This window comes from Stenella coeruleoalba (assembly GCF_951394435.1).
Source record: "Stenella coeruleoalba genome assembly, chromosome: 12".
Taxonomy (NCBI): Eukaryota; Metazoa; Chordata; class Mammalia; order Artiodactyla; family Delphinidae; genus Stenella; species Stenella coeruleoalba.
The window spans coordinates 39,470,822-39,497,621 of record NC_137158.1 but is presented as its reverse complement, the minus strand read 5'-3'; the positions used below and the strand labels follow the sequence as shown (position 1 = coordinate 39,497,621).

The 26,800-nt window shown below is 44.0% G+C and overlaps 1 protein-coding gene across 4 annotated transcripts in view; it reads right to left on the bottom strand.

The window, feature by feature from the left end:
* Nucleotides 1-26,800, bottom strand: part of SOBP (sine oculis binding protein homolog) — a 158,729-nt gene that overhangs the window by 59,213 nt on the left and 72,716 nt on the right. For 2 of the 4 annotated variants that reach the window (XM_079938674.1, XM_079938676.1), the window contains exon 5: nt 6,808-6,903. The exons of the other annotated variants lie outside the window; for them this stretch is intronic. In XM_079938674.1, the coding sequence (XP_079794800.1) occupies nt 6,808-6,903 (96 nt within the window). The remainder of the gene's footprint in view (nt 1-6,807; nt 6,904-26,800) is intronic. 4 annotated transcript variants of the gene reach the window in all.

The following is a 26,800-nucleotide window of genomic DNA, read 5'->3' as shown; positions in this document are numbered from 1 at the left end:
CTACACCAGAGCAGAAGCAGGGGAACTCCAGCCCTCCTGCAGACAGCTTCTCCCCCAAAGAAAGAAACTAAAAAGGGACAGTTAAAAGAGGGTTTCAATGGGTGGTAGGTGAGGGGAGATGGTCTTTGTGGGAGAGGGTCTTTGTACAGGAGAAGAAAAAGGCTCTAAATCACAAGACCATGGCAGCAATGGGAGCCAAGGGGCTAAAAAGAGAAAGAGAGAAGCAGCAGAGCCAGCTGGAGAGCCAGGGGAAACAACAGCACAGATGGAAACAGAGGAGTGTGCAGGTGAAATAGGACAACTCAGGTGGAATCCACTCCTCTGCCTGTGTTAAAGTCCAGATGGTCTAGATGGAGAGCATAATGGTGCCACCTCTTTTGGAACTGACCCTTGTTCAGTCTAAGATTGGTCCTCTTCTTTCTAAAACGGTCCATTTTTCTTTAAAAAAATAGTTCAGAGAACTGTGGGAACACAGGAGTAGCTCCAGAGTAAAGGGATCTGGAGGGTGGGTAGAAAAAAATGGTTGGATAGGCCAACTCTCTCTAGATAGCAACCAATCCCTGGGGATTTCTGGGTCATTTTACACCTTTGGGGCATTTACAATTACTATTTCAGGAAACCGGCACACAGCATACTACATACACATACATCATACTATATTTTATTTGATGTGATGGGAGTCCAAGTGTGTCACCATGAATTTTAATTCTCAGTGCCTGGGCTGCTCAGTTGTAACAGCAAAGAAACAGTGTGTCAATTCAAGTTGAGCTGGGTCATGTATCTGGCTTTCCGCAAGACTGGCAGTGTTAAGGGAGGTCTTTGGTCAATTATACCTATTTTGAAAAGCCTATCGAGTTTCAAGTGAAATGTGGCTGTTTTTATCACCTTTTGGGCGTTCTCATTAAGATTCCATGATCTAGCCAGAAAGGCCTAGCAGTAGCTAATATCTGACAGCAATCCAGAATTCCCCCTCACTGCCGCGATGAGGCCAACATGTACTGGTGAGAGGGGCTGGGTTGCAAAGAGATCTGATCTTACTTTTAAATAAACACATTTAAAACTAGGGGCCTATGCAAACTATTCTATATAGGATGCATAAACAGCAAGGTCCTACCGTATAGCACAGGGAACTATGTTCAGTCTCCTGTGATAAACCATGATGGAAAAGAATGTTTTTAAAATGTACACATATGTATAACTGAATCACTTTGCTGTACAGCAGAAACTAACAGAACATTGTAAATCAACTGTACATCAATAAAAAAAGAAAGAAAAATTAAAATATAGAAGAACAAAGAAGACTCAAGTCATCGCTAGCATTATGGCAAGTCTTTCACCTTAAGGGTTTTTAAAACCCCATCTGAGGGCTTCCCTGGTGGCGCAGTGGTTGAGAGTCTGCCTGCCGCTGCAGGGGACACGGGTTCGTGTCCCGGTCCGGGGAGATCCCACATGCCGCGGAGCGGCTGGGCCCGTGAGCCATGGCTGCTGAGCCTGCGCGCCCGGAGCCTGTGCTCCGCAATGGGAGAGGCCACAGCGGTGAGAGGCCCGCGTACAGCAAAAAAAAAAACAAAACAAAACTCCATCTGATCGTCCAAGCCTTACAAGGCTGTGCTGAGCAGGGAGGGAAAAGCATATTGCATATCCAAGATTCATTGGTTTTATGTATACATAGTCACAAAGCTCTAATTCCCAGTTTACTCAGTCTTAATGGATTCTTCATAGCCAGAGAAGTGGTGTGCTAGTCTTTACAAAAAAACAAAACAAAACCAACCAAACAAAAAAGCATATAGGCTTCACAATACTTCAGCAGAATAAAAGGGTGGGATGGGTAAATGGGTGGGTGAAGCAAGATTAATTGTTGATAACTGTTAGTACATGGAGGTTCATTATAAGACTCTCTACTTTTGTATGTGTTAGGAGTTTTCCATAATAATTTTTTTTTAATCCACAGAAGTACTAGGAATTTCCATGAAGCAGAACTACTGAAGTCTAGACTTGAAAGGATGGTGTCAGTTATTTAGACCTCTGCAAATGGGCCGGCCTACCAGCTCACCCTGTATCCTTCAGGTACCCTATACTCCAGCCAACTTAGTTGTCAAATGAGGTGTGAGTCACCTGGGCTGTACTTTCCCACTTCCTTGCCTTTGCCCATGCTATTTTCCTCTGCTTGGAATGACCCCTTCCCTTATACCCCAGCTCCGACTATAGAAAATCCAACCCACGTAAGGCCTAGATCAAAGGTATCCTCCTTTGTTAAGTCTCTAATTATGGCATGTGGAAATAATCTCTTCCTCCTTTGTACTCCAGAACTTTGTGGGTGCCACAGCTCACTGTGTAATGATAATAATCATGAAAAAAAGAAGCATGATGATGATAGCAGTGAAGATATACTGAACGTTGTATGTACCAGGCACTTTCGATATGTCATCACTTTCGATCCTTACAATATCCTTTGAGGCTATTACCCTTTTATTATCACATTTTACAGATGAAGATCTGAAATGCAAAGAGGTCCAAAAGGCGAAACGGGGGTCCAATGTGATATGATGCCAGATGTATCACCATAAATATTAAGCCTTTGTGCCTATGACCCGTAGCTACCACACCAGAGTGATATGGTATAAAGTCTAGTTGAGACAAAATTCTAACTTTCAGGAAGACCGGAGGGCCCACATTCCTGACGGTTAACAATACTGCATATGCCTATTCTTCCTACTGAATTGTAAGCTCCTTCAGGGAAGGGACTGTGTCTTTTTCTATTTGTGAACCCCCAAAGCACTGTCTAGTAAAATGCCTTGTACATAGAAGATGATCAGTAATATCTTGTTAATTGAACACTGCATTAATACAGAGCAGTTCTGCCTAAGGGCGATATACAACTCTTATAATCCACCTTGCTGCCTCCACAAGGAAATAAGATGGACACATCAGCCCACAGAACTGCCTAGGCCACTCTCCTCTCCACCAGCTCTATTCACAAGGCCACAAAACTGAAATAGTTTTCATCTTCTCCCTACATTGGCATTGTAAAGAATGAATTCTTCTTTCAGAAAGAAGAAATAATTATTCCCCGATGCTATTTTTATTTAGCTTCCCAACTGAGGGCCCCCTCCCCTTTCCTCTGCAAACCTCCCACCCTCAACAGAGTAGGGAAAAGCCAAAAGGAGTCAAACTTTGTCTAGGTGATGACCCGGGAATCTGGAACTAAGGAAGACAGGCTGTTCTCCTCTTGAGTTTCCTTTCTCTTATTTCCCCTTTCAGACTTCCTAAACCCGGGTTCTTTCCAACCAAATTACACCACACTGATTGCTGCTAATCTCTGACCATATTTTTATTTATTATTATTATTTTTTTTTTTTGCGGTACGCGGGCCTCTCACTGTTGTGGCCTCTCCCGTTGTGGAGCACAGGCTCCGGACGCGCAGGCTCAGCGGCCATGGCTCACGGGCCCAGCCGGTCCGCGGCATGTGGGATCTTCCTGGACCAGGGCACGAACCCGTGTCCCCTGCATCGGCAGGCGGACTCTCAACCACTGCGCCACCAGGGAAACCCTCTGACCATATTTTAACTTTCTTCCTGAACACAGTGATGCTCTCTGTCCCCTAAGAACACTTGGGGCTCAATTGTCTTCAATTCCTTCCCCAAACTCTTTCAACGTTCCTTTTTCTCTAGCTAGAAGTCTTCTCCCTCCAAGGACTCAGCTCATGCTATACTTCTGCTAGGTGTTACCCCAGGTGGCTTTCAAGAACTGAGCAAGTACTAGCTTAAGAGAGGTATGATTTAGGTCCTTCTTCCACTCTGGCTCTTAATGCAATTCCCACCATCAATATGAGCATTTTAATAGGGGAAATGAGAAGGCCTTCTAGTCCCAAAAGAATGAGGCAATAATGGTAAAGGGACTGGCAACAGAGTTGGGATTTGGGACAAGGGCTGGTCATTGAGGCTGGCTCTAAGTGTTCCCTCTTCTGGGCTCTCATAAGCCACGATGCTGTATTGTTCAAGTGATGTGAATTTCCCACATTTTCTTTTACTGAAAGCTATTTGCTTTGGTCATAAACTTAAGCCAGCAAAAGACCCTGAGGAGTGTGTGTGTGTGTGTGTGTGTGTGTGTGTGTGTGTGTGTGTACATACATCTACCTACGAAGAGGTAGATGGGGCCACAGTGAATTGTGATATATCAAATAATACTCAAGTTTTATCTAATGCCACTCATCTTGACAGCCTTGCATTTTCAAAATTAATAAAAAGCATAAGGAAACTGCTACACAGTCACCAACCAAAGAATCTTGGCCACCAAGCTAAATATCTAGTCATCTGTGTTGTACATTAAGTGTGAAGGCACATATCACAGTTTGAGATTTAAATGGGCAAAGCAATACCTACAGGAAATCGACAGTCACATAGCAGGTTTTTCTATCAGCCAATGCTTTCTTTGTCAGTGCCTTCTGATTACACACACTTGTGTATTCTAGGCATCGGTTCTACTTTGCTTTTGTTTAGGTTACTTAATATTCCTCCTCTTCCAAGAAGCAGAGACAATCAATAGTCAGTTATAAAGTCAGAGGCCATGTCCCATCTACCTGGCCAGGGTACTTTCTGTCAACACCTGTGGCCCAGAGGGTTAGCCTTCCAGCCATGTGTTCCTGATCACCTGGGAGCCTGGAAGTAACCTGTGCCCTCAAGGCTTTCTCCCAAGAGCCATCACCATCTTCCAAAGAGCTCCCCCACTTTCTAAAGCCACCCTTGTTCTAGCGAACCATGCAAGATGGCAGACCCACCCTTAAGGTAAGAAAAGCCCTTTGGAGTGGGGCTTGCAATCTTCTCTCACCAAGTCTTTTTAAAATTTGCCCTAAGCTGCACTAAGAAAACTCCAAGGACTTCCTATTTCTCTCTTATGAATGAACAAATCATTTTCATATAGAAGCATAACTTCTCAGGGCTTCATAACCAGCCAAACACCATCCTTTCTCTTGCAACTGAAAAAAATTACAATTCTCCTTGGAGAAATAAGCTTACTTGTTTTTTCTCTCTATTTCTTTTTTTTTCTTTTATCACAAGAAAGTGTACTGACCAAAATAAAGCATTTCTAACAGCGACTAAAAGGACAAAGATTGTACCAATCTCTCAAAATTACTGCCAACACAATATCATGTTTAAGCACAGCAATGACTAAACGTATATTTTCTCTAAAGATAGCTGGAAAAGATGTTCACATATATGTTTTACTTTCTCCAGTATAAACTGACCACAGCCAGAACTCAAGCACATTCATTTTTCCAATAAATAGGAAAAAAAATCAAATATGGCATATTAGTTTTAACAATATCTCTAAAAAGGAGTAAGCTACTCTCAAAAGCATTTTGATACCAAAACATAGTATAAATGGCCCCTATAGTCTTCTGCTAGAAAATCAGAGTGACGGAGTAAAACATTAAAACGAAAATGAAAGAAAAGGGTTCCCCCCAAACAGGTAATGCTAGCAAGCCTGGAGGTTTAAGAGCCCTAAGATAAAACATAAGGTGAGTTAAAATTTCAGGGAAAAAAACTGCACTTACAAGCAACAAATTTGCCTGTGGATTAGTTGGTCAAGGGACGACACACAGAATAAGTGATGCTATTGTAAACCACGCAAACTGTGGAGTGGGAAGGAGTTTCTTACTGTCAACATCCAGCTACTGTGGCTAGAATGAGAAAGAACTGTATTTTTCTCTCTTCTCCTGCTCTTTGGACACTTTGTTTTTAATGAACAGTTGGTATCAGAGCTAAGTCCAAAGACTGTTACATGTGGGATTTCCTAACGCAGAGACCTGGCAGGGCTGTGCTGTTAGGCCAAAAAACTAAACAGAAAAAGAGACTACCTCAAAATGTAACAAGTGAGCATCCTCATTCTCTTTCAGTGTTTTCATTTAGTTGGAGCAAATGTTTTGCTTTAATGCAATTGAAAAGAAAAGAACATTTAGGGACAACATAGCTAGATCCCTCATAAAGCTTCATTTTCAAAAGCAGTGTTTGAATCTCTAAATAAATGACAATTCATTCTCTGTTTACTTTAGGTAAACAGAAAATGCATTGCAGAGCACTTGTTTTCAAAAGCTAATCAAGAACATTAGGTCCCAACAGATTCATTTAATAGAAATATAATAGGCATTCCTGCTCGCTTTTCATCTTGTCTCGCTATAAATGCTAAAATGAACAGCAAATTAACCCTGCATTGGAACAGAGTCCCTGTCACAGCTGAGATCCTCTCTCTCACGACTTGGAAACATCCCCGCATCCTGTCGCTGCTTTGACTTCTACATAGGAGAGAGAAAGCGCCTGATTGAGTTTGGCAAGAGAGTGTAGGAATACTTGAATTCTAAAGGGAGTACTGCGTGTCAACTCTGCTATCTTTCCTAGCAGAACAAAATATTACCATGTTGTCTCCTAAAATAGTGTACAATTAGGAAGTAGGAGGAGGGATGGGGATGGGATTTTTTCTTTTTTTTCTTTCCAAGCTACATACATCAACTGTCTTTTTCTATATTTTTAACTTTACTAGCCATTCTCCAAATGGCTGCTTATCAACTACTACACAGAACAAGCTAATAAAGACAGGGCCATCCAAGCTCTATAATCAGATACAAAAGATTTGCAAACAATTTGAGATCTTATAATTCATATTCAGTGATATCAGAATTAGCATTTAGAACTCTATACAGAAAAACTATAATACTTCAAAACTTATGTAATAATGAACAAACCCTTTCAAAAACTGTTTTCACTGTGCTAAAGTAACATTCTAGACTTGTTGTAAGTATGTTATTCTTACAAGTAGTTCGCAGTTATTCTTGAAGGCAAGCCTTGGAGTTTCCTTAGCATAGTGCTGCTGGGGAAAATTTTCAGCATGTCCATCTTCATCTCTAGCCTGAAGGGAAATATAATGGCCTATTTAGGGACTTACAAATAATGGAAGAAAAAAAGCTAAAAGCATAACAGCTCAGATCATTAAACAAACGGGAATCCAGAAATCACAACATTAATAAGAAATTTGTTTAAATACGCAGTACGCCTTTTAGGTATCAAAATTTGGGATTTATTTTTCTTTACATAGTTCAGTTTGAACATGCAAATTCATTGTGGTGTAATATTTAAAATGATACAAAACAAATCAAAAGCAAATAATTCTGTTGAAAATTACCACCACTTCAGACTTCCAGTGACTTTTGTTGCACATTTAGGATTATATGACATACATACGTGTTTAAACTTTTTGGCATGCTTAAGCAATCTCTAGATAATGCACTTTTAAAAAATTCTAATAGCAAGGCCATAAGAAAAGCAATTTGCATAGTTATATTTTGCATTGTAATATTATTAGAGATAAACTGATTCCCCTCAATTTTTAAATAAAGATCTAAAAGGAGTAATGATCTAGTAAGAACAATGATTCTTCAATCAAATGCAGTAAAAAAAAAAAGATTTAATTAAGAAGCTGCATTAAAAGTTACTGGTTATTTTCATCTACACTGTTAATTAAGAAAGCTGAAGTTTAAATGGAGACATTAACAGAACCCATTAGCAATACCCCTTGCATACAGTCTTCCCTTTCTAATCTCCATTGGTTTCTGGTTTGGAGTTGGAGAGAAGAAACAGGTAGGTGAAAGGAGGCGTGTCTGCAGCACACTCATTAAACCATTCATTTGGGTGACACTTGCACTCTGCTCTGCACTCCTCTTATCTCAGCCCTAACTGCTCTCTCTTTCCTGGCCTCCTGAAATTCACAGCTGAGCTGTCTCCCTCACATATGGCTTGCATATAATTATGCATATTCCATTTTGCACTGCATTAAAATGATGAGCTCCTGGCTCCCTGCCAGCTGATTTTAAAAAGCCCAAGTGAAGTAGGAGAAGGGAGAGAAACACAGGGAGAGCCGCACAGGAAGCAGCAGGTAGTTCTATCTGCTGTCTCTTTAGCTAAAATGTATGTCTGGCACCAGGGGAACAGCTGAGAACTACCTGTTGTGATGTATGGACTGAGGGGGAGAAAACAACGAGCATACATCTGTGCATAGCGATGACAGCGCTGATGTATTGTTTCTCTTTTAATGGCGTGAAATCTGCCCCTGACAAGTATCACTCAGAGCTCTCAGCTAGACTAGGGACTGTCGTTTTAGAAAGGGATCACTACTCCGTACATTTTAGAATGTACAGCTTGCCTTTCATAAAGGCTTCTGCCACTTATTGCAGGGAGGGAACTGATGGAATTTGGAAGTGGACTGTCATGGTAGTAATACTGGGGTTACAAAAAGTATTTTTGAGATTTACAAACATCTCTGGGATTTGGTGCCTTTTAATTTTACCTTTTATTCCCCCCCTCTACCAAATCAGAGTAAAATAAAAATGCAGGATTGGACGATGTGTGACAGAAAAAATGTGTAAGCATGCTCATGTCCAATCAAGGCACTGAAACCAGTGATGTTTCTTCTCACAGCATCAGGTCTACTAGGCAGCTACATCAGTGTTTAAGCCAATAGAGCCTTAAATGGGGCCCATTTTAAAGCAGAGTGTATACATAAAAGGCAGCTGTATAAAAAGCGATAAGATGCCAATGGGTAGCAAACATGTCAGATTCTTAAGTGAATTTTAAGGCACTCTGTGAGGTGCAGGTCTCTTGAAGGCAGGGACCTCATTTATTTCATCTTTCTTACTCTACTATGCCCAGCGCCTTACTTTTAGTTGGTGCTTAACAAACATTTCAGTGATGAAAAGAAACCCATACCTGGTTAGTAACTAGACCCTACCACAACTCTGTAGAAGACACCACCTCAAAATATGCTAAACTTGGTGGTAGGTTTATTATATTCCTGATGCACTATGATGCATATGCTTGGAAACATACTTGGCATATAGTTTACAAGGGCTACTATTTACATATGTATGTCTATATTCAATATATATGTATCTTGTGTATAAATATTCATAAGGTGGAAGATGTTTATTATGCATGTACTATGTATACACATTCATACACACCAGATGCCTGGGGATATTTTCAACATTAGTGGCAAAAATATATTCATTCCACTTACATGTAAGGTGCTCACAATGCTTTTTATGTTTTTAAAGAACAAAAAAACCCATTAAGGTTTGACTGTGCTTCCTCAAAGGGGCTCCAGGATTTTATATAAAGTCTCATAATTTATGAGAGTAAATAAAACAGCAGTGGAAGAGAAAGGAGAGGAGGGTTGGAGTGATCAGAAGTGGAGAGAGAAAGGCAGAAATTTGCTTCTTTATTAAACCGTGTATTTGCCTCTGCATCACACTCCATGGAGCTTGGAACAGTCTGCCTCTGATAATCAACCTGATTCTTGAGTCCAAGAAATTCCATCCTCCAGCCATTCGCTGTGTTTCCACCACATGCCACAGAGACGGAAAGCATATGACATGCAAGAAGACCAAGCACCATCACCCTCACGTGTGTGTGCACACACAAGCACTCACACACCTCTCACTGACGTAATTCCCTTTGCATTCTCAAGTTTTTTAATGTAAAATTTTAAATTATTATTACTGGACTAAGTGAAATTAAGTGCATTCATCTAAGGCAGTAGTTCTCTGCTCTGGTTGCATATGAGAATCATCTGGGGTGTTGTTTTTTTTTTTAACATATTGATGCCTGAACTCCCCCTCCCCACTATGTTTCCAAGATTCTGATTTAACTGGTCCAGGGTGGGGCCTCGACATGGATTTTTTTTTTTTTTTTTAAAGCTCTCAGGTGGTAGTAATGCACAGGCAGCCCGAGAACCACTGATGTCAGGAGTGTGCCTGGAGGAGGGGTATTGAGAGGGGGCCCTGAGCGGACTTGTCAGCATGGCCTCCAGCCAGGCCCCAGGCCCACTGGAGGGAACAGCTATGCAACACTAGGAGGATACAGGATGTGTCTCCAGCAGTGGGGTTTACTCCAAAGATTTAGAGATTTCATGACTAGCTGCTTAAAGCAAAAACTTCTCTTTATTTATTTTTAGTTTCTGGTGTGACAAATAGTCTTGGAAGAACTACTATACCTCTTCTTCAAAAAGGCCTTCCTGAACCTCACTGACCAAGTCAAATACCTCCACTCTGCCCTCTCTTAGGCCTGACACAGGTGCACCCTTACACTGGCTGCTGTAATTTTTGTCTTCCCCACCAGACTGCAAGCTTTCTAAGGGCAGGATGGTGTCCGGCTTCTCGCCATTGGATCGTCGGCCCCAGCCACTGACTGGAGCATAGTAAGCACTCTGTAGGAACGAGTTTAATTATCATTCCACAGCAACTTGTGGCAACGTTAGACAAAATCCATTAGAACTTCTTTACCCTACACGCGCAGATTCATTTCAGCACTTCAGATTCATTTGTATATTGAAGCCATTGCCTTTTTCTGCATCTGCCCCATTATGGGTGGCAGACAATGGCGTACCATGCAGGTAGACAGAGGGAGCCCACGACCCCTGCAGGGAGGGTATGTAAACACCGAAGCTGCTCGGAATCACTGCTCACAGTGATAACACAAAGCAGACCAACTCTCGGCTGGTTTCATTATTGTTCTGGAATTCTCTAAGGACTGTGCCTCCTCTAACGGCCTGTGTCGAGGCGGACCACCCCACCACCAGTTCGTGGTATCCACCGGGGCCAGGAGACCGGTGTTGATGTCTGACTTTGTTCTAAAGTGACCAGTTCTTGGGCGTCCCTGGTGGCGCAGTGGTTAAGAACCTGCCTGCCAATGCCAGGGACATGGGTTTGAGCCCTGGTCCGGGAAGATCTCACATGCCGCAGACCAACTGGGCCTGTGCGCCACAACTACCGAGCCTGCGCTCTAGAGCCTGAGAGGCACAACTACTGAGCCCACGTGCCACAACTACTGAGGCTGCACGCCTAGAGCCCGTGCTCCACAACAAGAGAAGCCACCACAATAAGCCCACGCGCCGCAACGAAGAGTAGCCCCCGCTTGCTTCAACTAGAGAAAATCCGCACGCAGCAACAAAGACCCAACGCAGCCAAAAATAAAAACAAACAAATAAATAAATTTATTTAAATAAATAAATAAAGTGACCAGTTCTGACAGAAGGAATGTCAAAACACGTCATGATGAACTAACTCTCTCCATGGGTCTTATTCTCAACAGCTTTATTCTGACTAAAATGCTAGAGATTTATGCCAACTATGGGGAAAAGCAAATGGGAAACTTTTTCACATTTTACTACAAATGTGATTGTCAAACCAAAGGTGCATTTTTGATCTATTATTGTAAGAAGGCTTCACTTCTTGCCATGGAATAGAAATAAAACTTAAAGTCCTTCAGTTAAACTGCAAGGGGATTTCCCCATCTCGCTTCCACTCATGCATCTATTTTCATGCCATGCCTAGCATTTGAATAAATAATAGATAATGTGAGAAACTAAGACTAATTTTCTCTCTATCTCAAACACCTCTGGCTTAAACAAACTTTATTTTCACCTCTCTTTCCCTGTGAATCATCACTAATTTACTTTTTAAATTTTGATTCTTACATTCAGCAAACTTTATTTCTTCTTTCAAAGAATCCACTTATTCCTTTGGGCTAAAGCCTTGGTGCCATGCGCATATCCAAGCAAGATCAGCATCTTTTCTCCTCAGGAGGATTCCTTTAGAAAATGTGGAACATTCTAAAAACAGCTCCACTGGCCCATCCCAGAAAAGTGCAATGTTTCTGACTCAATGAAAAGGTTAACACTGTTGCCATTTAAGTGGAAGGATAACTAGGCTTGGGAGTTAATACCTCCCTGTGAGGAATGGGACTTTACACCTCCCTGTCATTGTGATTTCAGAACTTCTTTGGAAAACAAGAAAAGGTTCTGCCTGGAATCAGAGCTCGGGGGAGCGCTGTAGAGCTTCCAGACTTTGCTTTCCAACCCTTTAGCAGATGTAGCACGTGTCAGCTCACACATGTGCTGCGGTGACTAGACTTGGGAACATCAAAAATAGTGCATCTCAAAGTTGCAGGAGTACGCTTAGAGATACAGAGCTCTAGAGCAAAAATTTTAGATTTTATAACTAATTTTTGGAATCAGAAGCAATAGAATTTCTTTTCAAAATTCAAGATAAATTGAAGTTATCACAGGGAGACCACTTCTGAAAACCCCTGGAATTTCATTTTCTGGTGTACCATTTCTGGTCTGAACTTCCTTTGTCGAATGTCTATACACACTGCCACATGTGCCTTTCAGCACGTCACGAACATCTCTGTGGACTTGACGTAAACAACAGCCCAGCTTCTTTGCCGCTCAGTGAGGTTCAGCCAGTGCTGGCCCTGGGCTGGACAAGCACAGGGAGGCCTCCGGAGTAGCTCCTGCTTCCACTTGAGGTACCGCCAAGTTACTCTCATCTCAGTGGCCCAATTCCTCATGACTGAAAGCCCTGTTCCCTTCAACTGGATTCCTGTCCCTTACCTCATTTCCTCAGGGTAAAACCAGTTTCCATCTCTCCTCCCCCACCCTTCTGGAAAATTCTTAGGCATCTTTTAAGCCTTCATTCAGACTGCAGCTCCTTTAGGAACCCACTTGAGACCTCTTCCTCCTGGTCTAACCTGGGCTTTGTACCCTTCTGTCTCTCTATATCCACTCCCTCCATTGCACTGTACTATGACCATCTATGTGTTTGCCTTCCCCACTAATCTGTGTGGTCCTTGAGTGCAGAAACTGTGGTCAGTTCAGCTGCAAATCGCTAGGGCCTCATCTAGTGCCTGGCATATTATAAAGGGTCCATAAATGGTAAGTGAGTGAGAGAATGAATGAATGAATGAGTCCTATCCTGTAACCCTAGCAACTGGACATTCTGCCTTGCACCCCAGTCCCCAGAGGTGAATGTTCTGCCCCTGAACCGAGGAGAACTCTCCATGCTGAGTCTCAGCAGGCCTCTGCTGGCGCTTTCTGACGTCATCTGCCTCACATCTGGGCCATCACCGACTATTCCATGAACTTCTGCCCAACTTGATTAGTGTCCCTCCCACTTGGTTAGACACTAGGGTCTTAGCCTGAAGATCCTGTACTCAATTTGGACTTTGGCCAATAATCCTTTTGTCCCATATGTTTCTCTCCTCCACCTCCCACCTGGACTGACTTTTGCCTAACAAAGATCAGTCTAACCTCTGGTCTTTGCCTACGAAACTCTCATCCCCCAAATTCCGTTCCTAGATCAACCAACCTGGTGCCTCGCTCCCTGTTTCTTTATCTCACCTAGTCATAGTGCCCCAAGTCCATCTGGGACTCCTTGGTGTAACTCACCCCAGTTAGGACTCCTCTCTCACCTTCCCTACCAGAATGGAAACGCCTGAGGGCAGAGACGGTGCATTATGTAGGAAGCCCCCATGCTCGGCGAGTACCTTGTATAACAATCCTATAAATATACGTTGAATGGATTCATTAATCCTTTGCCCTTCCTTAAGGTAAGACCCAGAAATGCCCTTTTTTCTCTACTCTGAGCTGCCTATCTCTACAGATGGGTTGTTTCTATGTAGGTACATATTCAAGTCACTGAACATCAGAAGGCAGATGGGTCATGACAGGATTGTGTGTGCATGCAGCTTGGGCAGAGAGCTTTCTTTCTAGACCGAGGACTCCCACCTGGCATCAGGCTCCCTGCTCTGGAGATACTCCAGGCACCCAGAAACTTCAATGTGCGGAGCCAGGCATCTGCTCAATTCATGTTGCTACCAATCTTTGCATCCCGATCCTTTGCCCTCCCTTTCATTAGCTTGTCACTGAAGACTGACTATGGGATTCTGCAGCAGTGCTGCTTTACTTTGCTCTTTTAACAAAATGTATTTAAATTCCCACTTAGCATGTGGGCCGAGGGAGAAGCTGTTTCCCCCAGCGAAGTTCCTCCTAATTCTCCATCCTCCTCAACTGGCAAGCAGAGGGGCTCTCTCCATACCTCTTCAGGCCCCTCTGACAGCTCACACATCTCTGATGGATGAGACGGACCTATTTGCTGCTGCCCTTTTTTCACTCCATACAAACCTTTATATGTATCATAAATTTTTAATAGCCAATTTCGAGTCTTCAAAGAATAACGGTAACAAACATGCAACATGAAGATAATGGGAATCAAATCATGTTTATGGCCTCCATGAGCATCTCCTTAAACGACGTCAGGTCAGAGCTGCTCAGACCTGCGAGTGTATGAGGCTACAGGGCTGATCTCGCGCCTGATTAATGGCTGCCCTCACTCAGGGCCCTAATGGATTGCATGACAGTTACGGCAACAGATTCCACATCAGCCTGAAATACAGCTACCACACGGACTAAAATATATCATCCTCAATCCAGCACGTTACAGCTGTGTCTGGAATAATCAGAGCAGTTGCTAAGTGGTTCTGAAATCCCTGTTTTTGCTTTTCCTTTTTAAAATCTATTTTCTCTTTAGCGAACAGGTGACCCTTCTGGATTCATCTTGCACTGCTATTTGTCAGGTCACCTGAGTGTCTTTGTTTGGTAAGAACTGTTTTTTCAAAGTGGCCACATGTAAGACCCGGCAACTGGGGCATGTGGCCCCTTCTTTTCAATTCTCAGCTAAAGCGACATCACTATCACATCCCAGTCAGCTTCTGATCATCCCAGGACCCTTGATCCACAGTGGATTATCCAGACTCCTGACTGCTCCCCTTCCCCCCCCCCCCACCTCTGCCCATAGCACGCCATTTGGTTTTTCGCTATTCATTTGCGTCTATTACCCTGGGACCCTAGAGGGGAAACAGAAGGCAGGGAATCACAGATGACTTTCTTTTCTCTGACCAGCAACCACAGAAATGCCATAATCAAGGTCCAGATACAACAGGGTTGCCTCCATCTCCTCTGGACAGTTCATATGCTAAGCCGCAGTCAGCCCCGTCCCCTGGGTGCCCACTAACCTGCAGACGGGACTGCAGAGACCCAGAGGCTGATCTCAGCAATCAGCCTGCACTCTTGTCACTGGTCCCCTACCAGCTCTGGTTTTGAGTCCACTTCCATACCACTCCCAGCTCTCCACTCTCACCCTTGACTCTGGCCCTGCCTTGGGCCCTTTCCTCTGTGCACTTGGCCTGCCTGGAGCCTGCAGTCCCTCATGGACTTAGCTTTGGACCGTCCACTCTGGTCCTCCACTCTGGACAGCCACAGGAGGGTTACTCTGGTCACTGCTTTGGCCTGGGACAGTTTTACGGTCAGCATCCAATAACAGTGCTCCAAGTACGATTTGTCTTAAAGATACGATTTCTTTAGTAAGAAACAGAACTGTGAATTATGCAATGTGTGTAAAGATCTAAAATTGGCCTGAACATGAAGAAGAAAGACCAGGACTAGGTGTAAAACCCTGACTGTCACTGTGCACTGTCCACACAAATGTTCTGACTGACTCGGAGCGGTGCTGTGATTTATGTGGAGGGGGCAAGCAAAGAAGAAGGACAGGGTGACCGGTCCATGGGCTCTGCCCCCGTGTCTTTTAGATCGTGAAGTCAGAATGCGATTCTGAACAGGATGGTCCTCCTGACAGCTCCAATTATGATCCACGTGAACCTTGACCTGTTAACAGAGGCCCCATCAGGCTTAGAGGAACAAAGTGTAAATTACCTGGCTTCCAACCCCAGGACCAATCGGCAAAGATGGCAGCACAGAGGCTTCCTGAATAACAACCTCTGCTCAAACAACACTCTCTGGAGTCTTAGTTTTTAAAGCCCAGTCATTCTGCAGATGATGAATGGAGGTAATAAAAGGTGGGATTGTGGCATGTTTAAATAGGAGATAATCGTTCACGCAGAATTTGACTGGGGTTGACAGAAAGGCCTGTTGAGGCCTTTCTGCCGAGTATCAGGTTAAAGTCCATTTTTGGATGACAATTTCAGTTAACACTTGTTCCTCTGTTGTGATTACTATTATCATTATTATTATTTATTATTATTATACTTCCAGGAAGTATATTCTGGAATCAAAACCCAGGTGACAAAAGACAAAAAATGACCTGGGTCTCCACGTCCTCTCCCTTTTTAGAATAACTGAGAACAGGGGATGCGTAGGCTCCCTGTACAGCGAGCGGCCCTCCCCCTTCCCCCCCATTTGCTTTAATCCCTCCCTCACCCAACCATTCTGGTACCAAAATTCCCAAACTATTCCAGTTCCTATCTCAGTTGCCCAGCGTGATTCTAGATATGAGATAACTGGTAGCCCCACTGGAAGGAGGTTCCCAGACCACAGACTGGACCGCACTGGAGAGAACGTTACCACTTCCAGAACTTCCAACTCAATGACCGCTTCACAGGGCTCTTACCACAAAGGAAGAAAACTCAATATAGAAGTCACTTTGACAGTAACACAAGACTCAAGTCTGTTCTGTGCAAGACACCATGCTAAGAATTTTGCAGACTTCAGCTCATTAAAGCTCCCCAAACCCTTATGAGGTCTGTATTACCATTACCACCTCCATTTTGCCAGCAAGGAATCTGAAGTGTAGCCAAGTTAAGTACCTGTCCAAAGCTAAAGAGCTGATAAAGACAAAGCTTGGCAGGTGTCTCGACAGCAGGCACCGGCTCCTGTCCCCACACCGCAGGGGCTCTTCCACAGCGGCACAGCCAGCAGAGGAAGCCTGGCTGACAATGAGCAAGAGAAACGGCAGACATTTTCGGAAGGCAGAGAAATGATGGCTCAAACGTCCCTGTGGGTCCTGGTGGAAAAGAGGGACATCTTGCCCTGTGGTCTCCCCTCTTCATGGTGAAGCACTGATGCCCAACGCAGCTCAAATGGAGGTGGTCACGGAAGCTGGCACCCCACAAGGGCCTGAGGGGCGGTCTACTAGACCACAGCCAACACAAGCAACAAGAAGACACCAAAGCCTGAGCAGACCGAAATCCTGAGCCCACCAAGGTGGAGGGCAATGGCCTCTCCAAGTATTCTGCCCTTGAGGTATGGGGCAGAGACGGGGAACGATGGGAGGGGAGAAAGGGTGAGGAGTGGACATCGAAATGGGAGTGTGCCAAGGAGTCTTGCACAGCAGCAGGAGGAACTCTGCATGGAGATGGGGAAGGACACATCCTTGAACTTGACGGACTTCTCATTAGGGGGCCTGCTTGTTTTCAAATCTCTCTTATATTTTGGTTTCATCCTACAAATTTAAGATTATGGGATCCTAAGGTGAGAGTGGGAGCCCAAATCTTTTCTTGGATATCAAGATAGATTGAGACGGGCTTCCCTGGTGGTGCAGTGGTTGAGAGTCCGCCTGCCGATGCAGGGGACACGGGTTCGTGCCCCAGTCCGGGAAGATCCCACATGCTGCGGAGCGGCTGGGCCCGTGAGCCATGGCTGCTGAGCCTGTGCGTCCCGAGCCTGTGCTCCACAACGGGAGAGGCCACAACAGTGAGAGGCCCGCGTACCGCAAAAAAAAAAAAAAAAAGATAGATTGAGACATGTTTTCAAGGACAAAGGATTCTAAATTCATAAAACTCTTCTTGTGGCTCTTGCCTAAGCATAGAACATAAAACTGTTATGGTTTGATGTGGAAAATAGTAAAAGGGGAATAAGAATGATCAGTTGATATAACTATTACTAGTATTAGCTTTCCTTTATTAATAATAACAAGCAGAATGCAATCAAGTATCCTAGTGTGATAAAGAAACTTCATTCATTTCTTTGCCTTACGGGATGACAGACCTTTCCCTCTGGATTATATTAAAATGTTTTGCCCAAATTCATAAACTGTAGGTTGCACTACTCCAAATTTACGCCAAACCACTTTGTGTGGCACTGTGACTTCACAGAAAACAGACCGCAATGACAAGAGCATTTACATAATTTTTTCCTGAGGTCTCATTCATTCATTCATCACTCATTGAGCATCTACAACTAAGTATCCAAAATGAATGGCGTCCAGCCCACATGCTCAACACATTTTAATTTCTGAAGTTCAATGATAACAATAGAACGAACGATCCCTAGCCAAGGTCTAACCATACACCTTCTGGAGTGTCGAATATCATACATTTATATCCTATTTAAAATTTAGATTTTTAAATAATTATAAATTTGAAAGGTAAATAAAAGTAAACCACAAAAAGTAAGGAGTAGAAAATATTCTCATAAACACACAAGAATTATGAGGAAGTAAAAACCAAGAAAAAGCAAGAGAAAATTCTGAAAGTTTGAGCAGCCCTGTGCCATTTGGTTGAAGAAGTTAGTACAGAAAGGGGTGAAGAGAGCCATTTGGTGCCAATAACGAGCTGAGCGTGATTTCCGGTGAAAAACGGGGGACGTAACATCCAGCTTAGAAATTCGTTGCAAGGATTGAATGAGAAAACCCATCACATGTCCCACACAATGCCTGGCACAGAGTAAGAACTCAATAGATGACAGTTATTTAAATTTCACAAGTCCACTTCTTTTCTGGAGAGAAAAACTCAGCTGGCAGGAAGGCCATAGTGACTCAGTATCTTTTCTTATCATTAAAGTCTTGATTAAAATCAAGTGCAGGCAGCTATAGGGCATGGTCAGCAGCGAGAGGCAAAGGCGAAGACACTGGCGAAGGTTTGAGGGCTTTTAGAAATGCATAAACACACCCTCTAATCAGTATCCTAACCCCCTACACAGCATCGGTACTTAATGACGGCTTCTATCTCTCTTCTGCCATCTGACTACCCATTGTGCCCTCTGCAAATAAGGCATCATTTTGTTTTCTAACCTCTTTATCTCCTCTTATGTTTCATGTGTAACATCTCCATCAAGAAACTTTCCACCCTCACTGGGCAGCTCCCACCCACATAAGCAGCCTGGGATTCCTGGAGACTGCTACATGTTGAATTCCACCACCTTCACCACACTTCTGCCAAATTAACAACCAAGGTTTTATTGCTGGTACCCTTCTTTATCATTCACATCATCCCCCTTTATTCCCTATTTTCCAGCTACTAACTTCATCCTGTATGAACTTTGTTTCTAACTCAGTGATAGACGACACCTGTATCATTTGCTGATTTCAATGCTCAGCAGAGGTTGGACATGTATACATGGTGACCACACACTCTTTCCAAACTGAATGGCCTCACCAAAGATGGATAGGAGCAGACAAATAGAGGCGAGGAAGAATTTCCAAACAATCTAATATTTGGTTCACCATTTTCAGAAAATGTGCAAATGAGTGAATATTATTTTCTTATTCAAAAGGCTAGGGCTTTTTTAAACTAAATGTTGCAACTCTTATTAGGTTCTTATTTGTTTTAAAATTCAGTTCAATATTGTTGCCTTTGAGGTTTTTTTGTGTTTGTTTCTTATTGTGTTTATCCTCATCTTTCGGACACATCATCCCTCCTTCCCAACCCTTAGACAGGACTCTGAATCACCTGGCAATCCCCTCACCATAAGTGAGAATCCCCTCCTCCACTTAGTCACCTGTACAATCAGAAACAGCTTTCTTTTATTTTACTGACCTATTTCATCTTAAAGTAAAATGCCCTCCTTGTACAAAACACTTTCATTTCTTTCCACCCCTTGCCCTGTCGCAGGAAGCTGCTGTACGGGTACCATATAATGTTTATACTCATTTGTTTCGTTATATTACATCCTGCCTTCCTGCTCTAGGATCTGATGTCTACAAAGATATAATCAGAATTGGTTTAGATTAGTATCTGTGGCAGCAATTCCTATAAATGATACAGACAAGGCAGTAGCTATAATGTCTGTCTTGTTTCAAGGTAAAAATGAAATATGACATCTTTGATGGAGAAGACTCCACGGAGACCCGGGTGGAAATGCAGCCAGTTCTCCTGCTCACAGACATCTCTCTTTCCCGTCATATGGCTGACAGGTGTGTAATCATGTTCCTTAGTCACAGTTTGTGTTAAAATAACCAATTACCAAATGAATAGGAGTCGAGTCCCAGTGTGACTGTCGCCATCATTGCAAAGTGACGATGTGCTTCTAAAACACAGGGCTTGGACTTCCCTGGTGGCGCAGTGGTTAAGAATCCGCCTGCCAGGCTTCCCTGGTGGCACAGTCATTGAGAGTCCACCTGCCGATGCAGGGTACATGGGTTCGTGCCCCGGTCCAGGAAGATCCCACATGCCGCGGAGCGGCTAGGCCCGTGAGCCATGGCCGCTGAGCCTGCGCGTCTGGAGCCTGTGCTCCACAACGGGAGAGACCACAACAGTGAGAGGCCCGTGTACCGCAAAAAAAAAAAAAAGAATCTGCCTGTCAATGCAGGGGACACGGGTTCGAGCCCTGGTCCGGGAAGATCCCACATGTTGTGGAGCAACTAAGCCCGTGCGCCACAACTATTGAGCCCGCACTCTAGAACCAGTGAGCCACAGCTACTGAGCCCGCGTGCCACAACTACTGAGCCCGAGCGCCACAACTACTGAAGCCCACACGCCTAGAGCCCATGCTCCGCAACAAGAGAAGCCACCGCAGTGAGAAGCCCGCGCACCGCAACAAAGAGTAGCCCCCGCTCACTACAACTAGAGAAAAGCCCACGCGCAGCAACGAAGACCCAAAACAGCCAAAAATAAATAAATAAATTTAAAATAAATAAATAAAACACGGCTTGAAGGGGAGGCTCTGATGTGCTCCTCCCCAGCCAAGGATGCTCTCCGAGGCTAAGAAGCCTTTCCTACTCCACGATAAATTTGCTAAAATGCAGGACATTTCTCCCCTGGTCCCTGCCCTTAGTAATGAAGCTTCCAACAGGGCCACCACGGATGGTCTGTGGGACCTCCCAGGCAACTCAGTATCCGTACCATTTCCTGTCCTTGATCTTTCCAGAACACATCACCCTCGCCTCTCATTGAGTACCCAGAGGTGCTCACCCACCTGACCGCCTGCCCACCTAGATTTCCACATGAACAGGGCAGTATCTACCATCAGCTATTCTTCTCCCCATGGTGTACATCACCTTCCCTGAGACCCCGCAGTGACAAGAGACAATGCTAAAACCCAAGAGCCCTGCCATTCCAAGCCTATCGTCCCAGGCAAGGAATTCCCCAGACCTACTGCTCGGGAAAGGTTGGGTAGCACACAGGTAGCCTATATGGAGACACGTGTCGTTCTATGTTGTGGTACAGTCAACAGTAGCAAATCCATCAGCACTCACAAACAATGTAAGCACAAAAATCACACTTTTGATTGGCCCAAAGGTTATTTGTTAACATGCTGGGGAAGAAAGTCTACAAATAAGTCACATGAAATCAATGTAGCAAGTTGAGATAATGACTTAGTAACAACAGATCAATTATAATAGCACTGTTATTATGCTTCATCAAATATAATAACCCAACCCCTCCTGTTGCAGGGCCTGTGGGTAGAGGAGCCCTACCTCCCAGACTGGCGGCTGAAGAAGTTGAAGGACAGGTAAAAGGCAGTTACTGCCCTGTGGCTTGGTTTCCCATCTGTGAAGCAGGGCTAGTACTCGTTACCCACACTCGGTTTAGTGAGAGAGTGGCTATAACCTCCATGTTACACTGATACATATAGATCACGAAGAGAGTTTGAGTTTGAGTTGAGCGGACATTTTTTGATCAGAAATACTGTATGCTTTCAAACAAACAAGTTTCCAGTAAAGCCAAAGGTAGTGACGATTCAAATTTTCAGCAGCAAATATGAAAGTAAAATACAATTAACCAAAAAACTCTCTGAATTGGTTTACTTCAGGTAAAGTATACAAGGAGTGAAAAGTACAATTATCTTATATCTCTCATCTTTTTTTTTCCTTATCATAGAAGAAGTTCCACCAGAAGATTTACCTATAAAGACCAGACTAATGTTACTTTCCTGTAAAAAGGCTTGGTAAGCTATGCTTTGCATGAGATGAAGGACAAGAAACATTTACGGGGAAGAAAAAATAAATCAGCTGGTTTTCCTCTCATGTCATTCCTCTGTAACTGATGAGTTTTTAACCACAGTCTTGTTATCCTCATTAGCATAAGTGCTAATTACACCTCTCCTCTCCTACCAGAAGGGCAACCGGAACTCCACACCGGCCTCAACAACGCCTGGCACCCCGGACCAAGGCTGAGGGGGCAGGATGAGGTTAGGGGCACTGTGTAAGGTGAGTGGAAAAGAGTGGGACAGATGAGCTAACAAAGGGGGGGGGTAAAAATGCAGGGGGGTGTTGAAAGCGAGGGTCTCTTTCCAAGGAGGTGGCGAGGCCTGGTGCCGCATTGCGTGCGGGGTGTCTCTCCTCCTCTTACTCAGGCACTCCTGGCAGTTTTGGCAGTGGCACCTCGGGGGAAAAGCACACTACTCTGCACATATGGTGGAAAGAGTCTTGTGCATCAGTTGAATGCATGCTGTACTACATACACATTCTGTTTTATCTCCGGGCCCAGCCGTGCTGCAAACGCTTGCAAATTGGGAAACCTTCTGTGCAGTAAAAACACGGACAGGAGAAGCTAGACTGTGACTTATAAGATGTGACACCAGCCAAAAAAGCCAAAGTAACAAAAAGTTAAGGCGGGTGCTTCACACTCATCGCAACAAAGGCAGCTCTGCAAGGCAGGGAGGGACTCACAGCCAGCATTTATCTCATTCCCCTTCATCCTGTGGTTTCAGGCCCAACGGATGGGCTTCCCTTCCACACACACGATGCCCCTGGGGAACCTCTGCCTGTATCCATTGCCGATTTCGTTTTTGGAATGCTTGAAATTTATATGGACAAAATAGCAGTGAAATTTCTCAGATGTACCTTGGAAGAGGCTAGCGATGAAATGGCTATTTCTGGGCTCTGTCTCATCCCGAGGCCTCTAGCGGACCATACTGCAATGGGATGCCATTGCCCCTGGTGAGTGAATGGCAACCTTTTCACTCCATAAGTGTTTCTAAAAGCACAATCTGATACTGCTCAGGGTTCAGAACTCCCTGTATATGGGGGATGCAAAAGGGGCAAAGTGCTGGATTGTTCTGACCTTGCTTCTTTCTCACTCTTCCTTTACCTGATCCCCCCCATAAAGTATGATTTCTTGAAGTAACTTTTAAAATAAATGGTCCCTAATTAAGGAGATTGATATAAAAACCCATTCTCCCTTTAAATCAGAGCTCTTCCTTTCTTTTCTGTTCGCCTTGTACATGCGTAGGGAAAAGGTGTGAGAGTGTAAAGATTTCTTTAATAAATGAAGACTATTTTTACACGGGTCAATGCATTAAGGTTTCCATTGCTCTTTTTCAGCCTGCGGAGAGTGGTAATGTCTCCCTGTTTCACAAATGAAGATACTGAGATGTAACCAGGTGATCCAACTGAAGGCACAAAAGAATTATAATACGGGGTTCATGGCAACATACTGACTGGTTCAGGGATAAAAGGAAAAGAGCAGAGGGTACCCAGGGTAATACCCAATATAGTCCCCACTATCTGCTGGTACCTTTCTTATTCAAGGACGTATCTCTCCCCTCCTAAACCTTTCGTCTGTGCAACATCAGGGGTGGTAAAGGAGCAACAGGCTTAATAATGCTACGTGTGTGTTGCTCCTTCCCTCACTTAATCTGTGTGTAGAATTCGTGATTTCGATTCCATGTTATTCAGAATCATCCTCTCACACGTTAGGGGTGACGGAAGTTATTAACCCCAAACTGGTGGGAAGCTCGGAGTTGCCTGAGGCATGCTTTGCCTTATTTCAGTCAGTTGTTCATTTTCAATATGTTTTTAGTTTGTCGAGTTGCTAGAAACAATAAAACACATATTTAAAAGATTGTGTTTTATAAGGACTCCACAGGCAACTTCACTCTGCACTTTCCACTGTTCAGCACTTTGTCCTGTCTTATTCTTCTTTGTTCTTGTGGCTGCCTTTTTTTTTTTTTTAATTTGTTGAAATATACAGAAAAAAGTCAGTCATTGGAAGTGACTCTTGCCATTTAACTCTACCTATTGACAACAGCGTGTGATTGTTACTGATATATTTGAGATTCTTAATGGAGATTTCTGAGAAGGATATGCAAACTGAAGGGAAAGAAATATATTACATACTTGGATAAAGCCCCAGGTCCTTAAAATGGACAAGGTCATAAGAGAACCAGCCAGTTGCGTTTAAATACTTCCCCTCCTCCTACACGCCCACACTAGAGCCAGAAAAGGTGGAGCCAGGGGAGAGCCTCTGGGCTACTTTCAGAGTCTCTTTACTAGTTTTCCCTTTCAAACCTCCCTTCCATGCCAGGCCTGCCAGGGCAAAGACACACCTTCAGCATCACAGCTCACCCCTGGATGAGCAACCACTGTCTACGCCACAACATCCTTCCTCAACCACGAGATTACCCCCTCAAAGCCTATATTATTGGGCATTTCAAGTACGGCTATTTTGTTTTGTATCATCAAAATACCTGCGTATTTTACTAACCAAATTCTGAGATTGGATTGCATTTTCACACACAGTATATATTCAATCCTTAACCAAGGCTCCTCTTAGATGAACTTCTTCCAGCATTCTGAATTCATTTTCCTTATCTCATCAACTATAGGAATTATGGGAATTATGTAAGATCTGGCCCCTTCTCTCAAGGAGTTTTCTGCTTGGTTAAGAAGATTAGACATACACACATTAAAGAGAGAAAAAAACTGGCAGATCCTTGTTTAAATATGTACCCTGCTTTCCAAGGCCATGGGAGAGAGGTATCCTTTTGGGCTGAAGGTGGTCAGGAGGAGATGCAATTTAGCTGAGCCCTGGAGGGAGGCTTTCAATAGGGTTTTCTAGTCATTTTTAAGGTCCTGTCCACCTTTCAATTTCACACTCAAGGAGCAAGACTAAAGAGGAAGAAAATGTGCTTTTGGATCAGAACCACAAGTCTGGTTCTAGATTATTAAACCCTATACTTCTACCATCTTCCCCATGTGCTTCCTGCCATGTCTTATCCACTTCTAGATGTAGTCATTTTTTTTCTTTCCTCCTTACTACATAAATAGGAAATGAATGAAAAGCGTTTGATCACCCTTGACACCTAGCAAGGTGCTTGACACAAGTCAACATTCAATAAATGTTGGGCAGTAAACTTGAGATATCAGTCAAGGTGTCTACCTATCACATCCCTTTCCAAGGGGCTGTGTACCCTGTTTTGTACCATGTGACCCAGCCTTGGCTGACTGGAGCAAGGACATGCACATGACCCAAGGGCGGCCATTAGATAAGCTGTCCAGCAACCCACGATGTGCCCTGTTGCAAAAAGACAGACCGACTGCATCAGATTTCCTCTCTCAGGAACGAGAACTAGAACATAGCAAGAGACTACAACAGGTAAGGATGGGACCTGAACTGAAAGATCACAACATCAAGGGGAGCTGGAGAGGCCGTGATGGAGTTGTGCGCGCTGAAGTGATGAGGACCACGAACTGTGGGGAAGCAATGAAGTCTGGTTGATAGAGAGAAAAACATGGAGCAGAGAGCCAGAGAAACTCAGAGATACCAAGAGAGAGGAGGTGGAGAGAAGCCAAGCCCTAAAGCTGCCTCAGTTCTCACTGCTTTCTGGTTCCAATTCCAGCTCCCCTTCCCTAAAGAGCCTGGCTAAAATAGACAGGAAGTTCTTCTCTCTTCAGTTTAACTCCACTCTCTTCCCTTTCAAAAGTCTCAATGCTTGTATTCTTTCTCTCCCACGGTGGAGAGGGAGAGTGGCTACTGCAGATGGAAGGGGCCTCAAAGGGTGAACAAACAACGAGGATTTTGCAACCATCACGTATCTCATCACAAACCTCCATTACCTGCTGGGTCCGATACACAGGGCACTGCATTAAATCTTAGGAAAGGGAGTGAGAACGGTCTGGGTTTTGTTTTGCAGGAGAAGACAGCAGTGTTAACAAGCACAACCAGGTTGCCTGTTTTCTTTCGTTACCTGAAACCACCACTAAATGCATGGATTAGACAATGCTGTCTGTTTGGTGAAGAGTGGAGTCTGAGTAGATTCTATTTTTTACAGAAAATTAGCCACAGCCTTTCACCCTTCGGGGCATCTGTCATTTCTAATTTCTGAGAGTGGCAGATGTCAGCTCCCTTAGCAAGGGACAATTTTTAAAATCTGTTTGTACACATAAGCTGACACAACCTGAGCTGAAGCCCACTGGGGAGACTACAAGATTACGCTCGAAGCAGCTGGAGAACACGGCTTCCAGTGCCTTCTCTGCCCAGGAGGGGTGGGATGACCCAGGGCGCCTTCCCTCCCCAATTCCCTTTATTTCCATTTAACATATTCTAGCTTACAGTTTTGGAAGGTGCAGAGACTGGTCAATTAATACGAATACTCGGATTAGGTGCACTTTGATTTTTCAGTCTCTGGCTCTGCACTAATGCCTAGAAATTAGGCGTATATCCTGCCATTTAATAGAACCTCATTTTTGTTTTCTGGGGTTTTTTTTAAGTTAATATTATGTACTCATTCCACTTATCTCCAGATACCTCCAGTTATAGCCAAAGTCCAAGAAAGTACTAAGGAGTGAAGAGTTACTCCCTGAACTCTGCCTCCTCTCCTTGGGCTCCACACCTCACCCCCCGCCCCCATCCATTCCATACCTACCTGGTCCCACTCTTAGCCCAGGAGCCCTGGGAACCTAGAGTAGGCTCAGGTCACCTCCTACCCAGGTGACCATATGGAAACTGAGTCAGATTTAGCGCTTGCTCTCTCTCTCTCTCTCTCTCATACACATGCACACACAAACACACCCCTTCTAGTACTCACCCAACCTGAATCAGACCCTTTGCACCTGCCTCGTACTGGATTTGGAGAACCCAGCATGAGAAGGTGAGGAGTGGGGAGGTAGAACTCTCTACCACGGTGGAGACTCTGAAACGACCTGGCCTCAGTCACACGGAACCTGCCAGGACAGCTT